The sequence below is a fragment of the Morone saxatilis genome, unplaced genomic scaffold (genome assembly GCF_004916995.1).
Source record: "Morone saxatilis isolate NCDOM2014 unplaced genomic scaffold, NCSU_SB_2.0 Contig9, whole genome shotgun sequence".
NCBI classification, from domain to species: domain Eukaryota; kingdom Metazoa; phylum Chordata; class Actinopteri; family Moronidae; genus Morone; species Morone saxatilis.
Window position 1 is genome coordinate 4,852,692 of NW_023340268.1, and position 8,543 is coordinate 4,861,234.

General features: G+C 40.3%; 1 protein-coding gene across 1 annotated transcript; it reads left to right on the forward strand.

Annotated features, from left to right (window-relative positions):
• The first annotated feature begins 470 nt into the window (after positions 1-470).
• LOC118342945 (elongation factor 1-alpha) lies at positions 471-7,231 on the forward strand. The gene is made up of 8 exons (XM_035681640.1): positions 471-622; positions 1,471-1,625; positions 2,134-2,313; positions 3,543-3,839; positions 3,917-4,067; positions 4,448-4,704; positions 5,818-6,052; positions 6,904-7,231. The coding sequence occupies exons 2-8, from the start codon at positions 1,482-1,484 to the stop codon at positions 7,026-7,028; spliced, it is 1,389 nt and encodes a 462-aa protein (XP_035537533.1). The 5' UTR covers positions 471-622; positions 1,471-1,481; the 3' UTR covers positions 7,029-7,231.
• Positions 7,232-8,543: the final 1,312 nt, after the last annotated feature.

The following is an 8,543-nucleotide window of genomic DNA, read 5'->3' on the forward strand; positions in this document are numbered from 1 at the left end:
GCTGGGAAGAAAATGTAACACCAGCACTATTATTATTATTATGTTATTGTGTTATCTGTTGTTGTGGTTTTCTACTGTTTTTTTCCTCTTGTACAGTGTTTATATTATATTATATTATTTTTTCATACTCTTACTGTCTTTATACTGTTTTTTCCTCCATCCACTTTGCTGCTGTAAGATTGTAATCCCCCACTGTGGGACTATTAAAGGAATATCTTATCTGATCTTAAAGTTCCTAATCAAACAGCTGATCAATAAAGGTCTAAAAAATAAGTGAAATAACCCTAAAAAAAAATAAAGAAAACAGCATCAACTGTGTGTTTTTACTCTCTGATTCTGGCTCTTTCTTCATTATAACCTCTCTCTAGTTTTCTCTACAAAAAAAAAAACAAAAAAAACAATCCCTGGTGGTGAGACAACATACATGTTTCAGGCGGTTCATCCGGCGGCGTGCTGACGTTTTTTGCAGGAATGTGTGTGATTTGCGGGTCTGCACCGGGGAGGGTGACGGGAGAGAGGCCGCCTCCCCTTCAGTATAAAACCTCCCGGTCCACCCAACTCTTCCTCTTTCTGTTACCTGGCTAGGGGCAGCAGTTTTGGCCGTGAAAACCCAGAAACACCGGTAAGTTCAGCTTTGATTCATACCGTGGATAAGCGGAGCGAAAAGAGGGGGTGCACAGGCCTGTGGTTTGACAAGGTTTTACAGGACTAAGTTTTTAATTTTGTTTAAAAAAAATACTTAACTTTTGCCCGTTTTCGGTTATGTAACTTCACACACAAACCTGTGGCTTTTTTCTTTTCTTTTGTTGGATGGGGTTTAACTTGGCACACCGTTTACGTTTATATCACTTGTGGGTTGTTGGCGGGGTCGATCGCACTGTGTTTTTGTGCGTTATTGAGCTTTGGTGAGGTTTTATTTTAACTTTTTAACGACGGAGGAGAGGATGTGGGAAGGAACAAAGAACGGGTTCCTTCAGAGGAGATCCGGGGATGCTGGATTGGCATTTATTCTCTCTCCTCCATTAAACAACTGTACATATTCTGGGCCGACAGGTGTTGGGAGTCTGGCACTTAAAGCCTTGTGAATATTTGGCAATCTTTGTAACTTAACACGACGTGGCCCATGGAGTAACACGTGTCTCGCCTGGCCTGTGGCCGAGTTGAGGCCTAGCAGCCACCGCCTGGTCGCGGCGAAAAACCCCCGGTGTTAACTGTTGATTAAAACACATTAACGGCCACATTTTGAAGTGTTTTTTTCTACATGTGAATTTAAGCTTATTTATATGAAAACGCATGAACTCCTGCCATAGCTGTGTTCAAACTGTGCCGCAATGCCGCGGTTCAATTAAACGTTACATTAAAACGAGTTAGCACGGTAGCTAGGGTAACGGTAACGTTCCATCCGGTTTAAAGATGAGAACTAACGGCTGCTTTCTTTATTGTTTTCTTTTCTTTTTAAACTCGTGACAGAAACTAAAACAATGGGAAAGGAAAAGATCCACATCAACATCGTGGTCATTGGCCATGTCGACTCCGGCAAGTCCACATCCACCGGCCACCTGATCTACAAGTGCGGAGGCATCGACAAGAGGACCATCGAGAAGTTCGAGAAGGAGGCCGCTGAGGTGAGCAGTTACATTCTTCTCTTTTTAAATAAACGTTATAACGGTTAGTCTAGAGCCAAGATGGCGGCGTCAGCGTGCCCACTTTTGAGCCATACCGCCCGGCACGAGAACGTAGCTGCCGTGTGCGCGCACGCAGGGGTGGGGCTTAACGGCAGCAGCGCGTGTAGTGACTGTGCACTAAACTGAGGCCTCGAGCTGTTCGTGTTAAAACACCATATTTTAAAAAGCTGTGTATACATATTTTAAATTAAATCATTAATATATAAAGTTAAATGCCCGGAACTCTATTTAACTTTTAATTGTTGCATAAAACCACTTATTTAATCCACATTCTTCCTGAACATGTACAGAATAAATGGAGATACCTTCTTAAGGAATCCCTTTCATTACTAAATATGAGTCTGTAACTTCATACACAGTGGTTTTTAATCATTCACAGCCATGTCATCTATTATGTATTTTGTAGAGACAGAAAATTAAATCTGTTTCCTATTTTGTTCCCCCGCAGATGGGAAAGGGCTCCTTCAAGTACGCCTGGGTGCTGGACAAACTGAAGGCCGAGCGTGAGCGTGGTATCACCATTGACATCGCTCTGTGGAAGTTTGAGACCAGCAGGTACTACGTGACCATCATTGATGCCCCTGGACACAGAGACTTCATCAAGAACATGATCACTGGTACCTCCCAGGTAAAGGCACACCTGCTTTCACCTGCTCTTATAAAGCTCTTATCAGGGTTCAGATGCTGTAAAGACTGCATGTACTTATCTTTCAACATGGCCAACATTACAAGTAGCCAGTATTTTGGAGTGGTTGGTGGTTCTTATCTTTTTATGCCTCTGCACTGGTGATAGCTGTGGCCAGGGGCGTTATGTTTTCGGATTGTCTGTCTGTGTGAATAAGATATGTCAGGAACGCTTTGAAGGAATATCTTAAAATTTTCCCCAAACGTCCACTTAGACTTAAGAATGAACAGATTAAATTTTGGTGGTCAAAGGTCACAGTGACTTTACATAACTCCAGAATTGATGACCGTGTTTCACAATTAGTACGACAGTGAATTGTTGACACTTTAAAAGTCACTGTGACCTCAAAATTACCTTGACAAACACATTTTTGGTCAATCAGCATTTATGATAACATTTTACACAGATGTTAAATAGGATACAGCAATGAAGTGATGTCATTTTACCCCACAGGTCAACTTCACTGTGACATTATAATGTCCTGGAAAAACACTTTTTTTGGCCATATTTCACAACTAGATGGACACTGAATTGGTGACACTTTTGACTCGGAATGTCAAAGGTCACTGACTTTAAAATAAGTTTTAAGCCATAATTTAAGAATGAACTGGCCGATTATGGATTTCTAGATTGATAAACAATAACCACCACAGTACGGTTGTACAGTACTATTATGCTTATCTCATTCTAAATTTCAAGCATTGTTGGAGTCACGTGCCTGAAAACAATTGGTTGCAGTGCGCCTAGCTAATCGTGATCCTGTGAGTTTCACCTACAGCTCATAGAGAGCTACTGTATGTAAAAAATGCCCAGAGAAAACAAAAGCACACACATTTTTTTACATAATAAAAGTACATCTGTAATATTGATTCACTGTTCTATTCCTAAGTATTCACCACATATATTATATGAGTGTGGACAGACATGGATATAAAGTTATGTTGAAACATCCCACATGCTCAGATGGCCAGGGTATGTACCTCTGCTTCTCCTTCTCTAAGATCTATTCCTATATTAATCTCCTTCTCAACTGTCTGCTTTGAAAAGTCCCAAAAATTACATTTTGAAAATGTAACTTATTTCGGAGCCATTGACTCTACAGCCTCAATTTCTACCCCTGCAATGCCCCACATGCAAATATGTAGAAATATAGACATTTTCTCCCTGTTCAGGCTGACTGCGCTGTGCTGATTGTTGCTGCTGGTGTTGGTGAGTTCGAGGCTGGTATCTCCAAGAACGGACAGACCCGCGAGCACGCCCTGCTGGCCTTCACCCTCGGAGTGAAGCAGCTCATCGTTGGAGTCAACAAGATGGACTCCACTGAGCCCCCTTACAGCCAGGCCCGCTTCGAGGAAATCACCAAGGAAGTGAGCACCTACATCAAGAAGATCGGCTACAACCCCGCCACCGTTGCCTTTGTCCCCATCTCTGGGTGGCACGGAGACAACATGCTGGAGGCCAGCGAAAAGGTGAGGGGCATTTTCAACTTGTGTCAACCTGATGATTGAGAACATGGACTGATGTCTCACTTTGAATCTGTCTGTAGATGAGCTGGTTCAAGGGATGGAAGGTTGAGCGTAAGGAGGGCAATGCTAGTGGAAGCACACTGCTGGAGGCTCTTGATGCCATCCTGCCCCCTGCCCGCCCCACCAACAAGCCCCTCCGTCTGCCCCTGCAGGACGTCTACAAGATTGGCGGTAAGGACTGTCAGGCGCCGTAACCTCAACTCACCTTATGTCACATCATATCACAACACATTCGGTGCACATACTGAGCTTTAGCACAGCAGCTAACAGTCACATAATAATAATAATAATAATCTTTATTTATATTATGCTGCTACAACCCAGGAAACAGTCACAAATGATCAAAATCTAAACCAAGTGGCACAAAAGGCACTATCACATTTTTTCCACTGGAAAGTCACCTTATAGGGCACTTTTGCAGCTTTTTTTTAAACGGGGGCACTAGTAGTTCACTTTACAAAGTAAGTGTTTGTTATGTAATATGTGGCATTACTTCTTCGGGTAATTAGTGATAATTAAGAACGCAAAATATGCCTCCTGTTCTCTCTCAGGTATTGGAACTGTACCCGTCGGCCGTGTGGAGACCGGTATCCTGAAGCCCGGTATGATCGTCACCTTCGCTCCCCCCAACCTGACCACCGAGGTGAAGTCTGTAGAGATGCACCACGAGTCTCTGCCCGAGGCTGTCCCCGGTGACAATGTTGGCTTCAACATCAAGAACGTGTCCGTCAAGGAGATCCGCAGAGGAAACGTAGCCGGCGACAGCAAGAACAATCCTCCCCAGGCGACTGCAAGCTTCAATGCCCAGGTGAGTGAGAACAAAAAACTTGAAATAAAGATTAAAAAGTGATGAGGAACTGGGAATTTGTGCTGAACATAGATGAAGGAACCCCAACAAAACTTGTCTCCAAGGTTTCATCGAAGCCTCTTTTTTTAAATCAAAACTAAATCTCTCTGTGGCTCTACAGTTCTGTGAAAACAATCAAATACGCAGACGATGCAGCCAACATAGACCTCATCTTCAACAATGATGAAACCCAGACTGAGGTGGTCCAAGATGTTACTTGGTGCTCCTGTTGAATTCAGCCAAAACGTAGGAACTCATTATTGAATAAAATCACCATAAAAATAAACAGACACCATCAGTGATTCCACACATTACAAAGTTAATTAAAAGGTTTTAATCAGTGATATTCAGGCTGATTTTTAATAATATGCACCATTAATCAATGACATCGAAATAAAGGGTTAATTCTCTTGCTGGTTGTGTATTATTTTATTAGTTACATGGTCTAGTTATCGTGGACTTTAGAGTTTCCTCTTTAACAATCTGTATTTGCCGGATTCAAGTAGGGCTGCAACTAATGATTATTTTCATTATCGGTTCATCTGCCGATCATTTTTTTGATTAATTGAGTAGTTGTTGTTAGTTGGTCCGTAAAATGTTATAAAATGGTGAAAAGTCACTCTTTCCCAAGGTGACGTCCTCAAATGTCTTGTTTTGTCAATACCATAACGATATGGAGTCTTAATTCTATCTATCATCTATCTATCTATCTATCTATCTTACTATCTATCTATCTATCTATCTATCTAAAACTCTTCATATAGGGTGTTTTGTCTATAACTTCATGCTCACACACAAACTCCAACGAACAATTAAATAATTAGTAATTAACCATCCTGCTCCTCCATTCCTTCTGTCAAATAAAGTTACTAATCTTTGTGTCCAAATATGTATATATGTATATTAATTAAGGCAGCAAGATACTTTCCAAAACGTCATTTTATCATGATTGTAGAGAAGTGATTCAGTGATTTGAGTTGAGGTAAACATCTGTCAACCTCTGCTGGCCAGTAGCAGGAACTGCAGTGACCTTTACCTAAAGCCTGAAGTGATTTCTAAATTAAACTATTTCAGGTCATCATCCTGAACCATCCCGGCCAGATCTCCTCGGGCTACCAGCCTGTGCTGGACTGCCACACAGCTCACATCGCCTGCAAGTTCAAGGAGCTCATCGAGAAGATCGACCGCCGTTCCGGCAAGAAGCTTGAGGACAACCCCAAGTTCGTCAAGTCTGGAGACGCCTGCATTGTTGACATGGAGCCTTCAAAACCCATGTGTGTCGAGAGCTTCTCTGAGTTTCCCCCACTGGGTGAGTGAAATGCTTTTTCCTCTTCATCTACTCCATTTTAATGTTAAGACAATTGCCCATCCATCTACTGTATCTATGTTGTACTTCCACTCCAGCAGAACCTTTTATCACTAAATTTTTATGACTCTGTCAGTGCATCAACTGAAACCTGAACTGACTTTTAGGCAGGTGGATTATTTTACCTTCAGACAGATGTCTTGATGCTAAGCTACGCTAACTGGTTGCTGGATGTAGGTTCATGTTTATCGCATGAGAGCGGTATCGATCATCTCATTCAATTCTCTGTAAGAGAGCAAATAGGTGTATTTCCCAAAATGTCTTATTTCTTTAACGTATGATCCAACTTAGTTACTTACTGTGTTTTTTATGTAACTTTTGATTTACTCAATGTTCTTTGGTTTAGCTGTGAAAGTAGTCTGCGTTCTTTGTTTTAATGAAAAATTCTTCACACCAGGTCCAATTTGACTTCCCCGAGTTGTTGTAATCTGTTATGGCGTAACTTAAATTCCATGGAGGTGAAAACAGGTGATGACAAAGCCACAAGGTGTGGTTGAAAGCTTCGGAAACAAGTCAGTCAGAACTTTGTGTTGATAATTTAATATTTTTGTCAAGTTGCTGTTTTCAAGGTTGAGAAGGAACCTTCAAGCTTATGACTTTTGTACTTTTAGTAGCTTGAAATTTGCCTCCCTTGTTCAACAATTAACACTGTGACCAGTGGACAGACACTGTGGTCACAGATCCATCATCCAGAATCTTATCAACCTTTAAATTCAGTTTCTGGAACAAAAAATGAACATAATTATGTCAACAGCATTTTTTTTCAAGCGTCTCGTCCGTCTCTTCCTCCCCAGGGCGTTTTGCTGTCCGGGACATGAGGCAGACCGTGGCCGTCGGTGTCATCAAGTCTGTTGTGAAGAAGGACATTTCTGGTGGAAAGGTCACCAAGGCCGCACTGAAGGCCGACAAGAAGAGATGAATTCTCATGCAGGGTGTCCAACAACAAGTCACATGTCAGCAACCATCCCTTCTTCATCCTAACACCATCTTCTGGCTTATGCTTATTAAAACCCATCGGAAAAGTTTCCGCCGGAAAGGAAGGCTTGTGTCTTTTATGGACAACTGTTAAATATAACTATTAAAAATTAGGTTGAAAGCAAAATAATAAAATTCTTAAACGTACCAAGTGAAAATGTTTCCTTTCATGTTTTTTAATTTCATTCTGGTGCTTCAATGAAAGCAACATTTATTCATGTTTTTGTGGCTTTTGACAACATTTTACTAATATAAAATTTGTTCTTGACTCAAGAAGCACAAACCTTTGATGGTCCATTTAATCAAAGCAGTGCAGCATTATAGAAACTTAAAAGACTGCAGATTGTCCCACAAAAATCACATTGACCACCTTACGTAAATAGTGTAAATTTAGCTTTAACTAGTATACTGGAACAGAGAAAATTTCTCCTTTTAAAACTGAAAACATTACAACAATTTACCACAGTGCATCAGATGACCCGTGTTTCTGTTTATAAAGTTTTTTTGATTGTCGTTAAATTGTTGTTCAAAGAGTGAATTGACATTAACTACTTAAAGTCAATGCCATATGAAGATTAAGACCTTTGAAATATGAGAAAAAAAGGGGACAAATAGAGTAAACTAACATTCATACATTAACAATTAGAGACTAATATTTACAAAAAGGTTGGTCTGAAACGTAACATAACTATTGCACACAAGGTAAATCCACTGGGTATTTCTTTCTTCAGCCAATTCTTAGTTAGAGCATCCAATGTAAGAATACTGAAGTATGAACAAATATTTATCTTTCTTCCTCTAAAGGCTTCTACTTATTGATTATTTTAGGTGTATTAGCAGTTTAAACTAATGTCTGAACATCTGGTGGATGAACTGCCATTAAACTCGGTGCACTTTCATGTCTTCCTCAGCATGAACTGGTCACTTTGGTGATTCCCCCGACTTTACATTTAGCATCATCAGGTCAATAAGGGTCCTAAACTTTGGTTTATTATGATACCTTAAAAATAAAACCTCATCCGTACTAGTTAGAAAACGTTAGCATACTAACATGTTAAACTAAGATGATAAACATTGTACCTGCTACTAGCTTTTAGCTCATTAATGATAGTTGTGAATATTTAAATTACAGTGTGTGTGTGTGTGTGTGTGATGGCTGCTTTGTGAAGATCAATAATCTCTAACCTCTTTGATTCTGTTATTATTTAAGATAATTAGCCTACACGTCTTCATAAAAACATCCAGTATGTGAAACATTTGTGAACACGTTGTGTCATTATAAGATGTTCAAGAGATCAACAGCTGTAACCCAGTTTATAGAAGATGTGTCCAGTTATAATATGACACAGAAATAAAAATAGTTTGCTTGTGTTCATGGGTCAAGTTGTGCAATTGGAAACATTTTTAACCCTTTAAGTGTCTGTAAAATGAAAAATACCCATAGAGGAGGAGGAGGTGA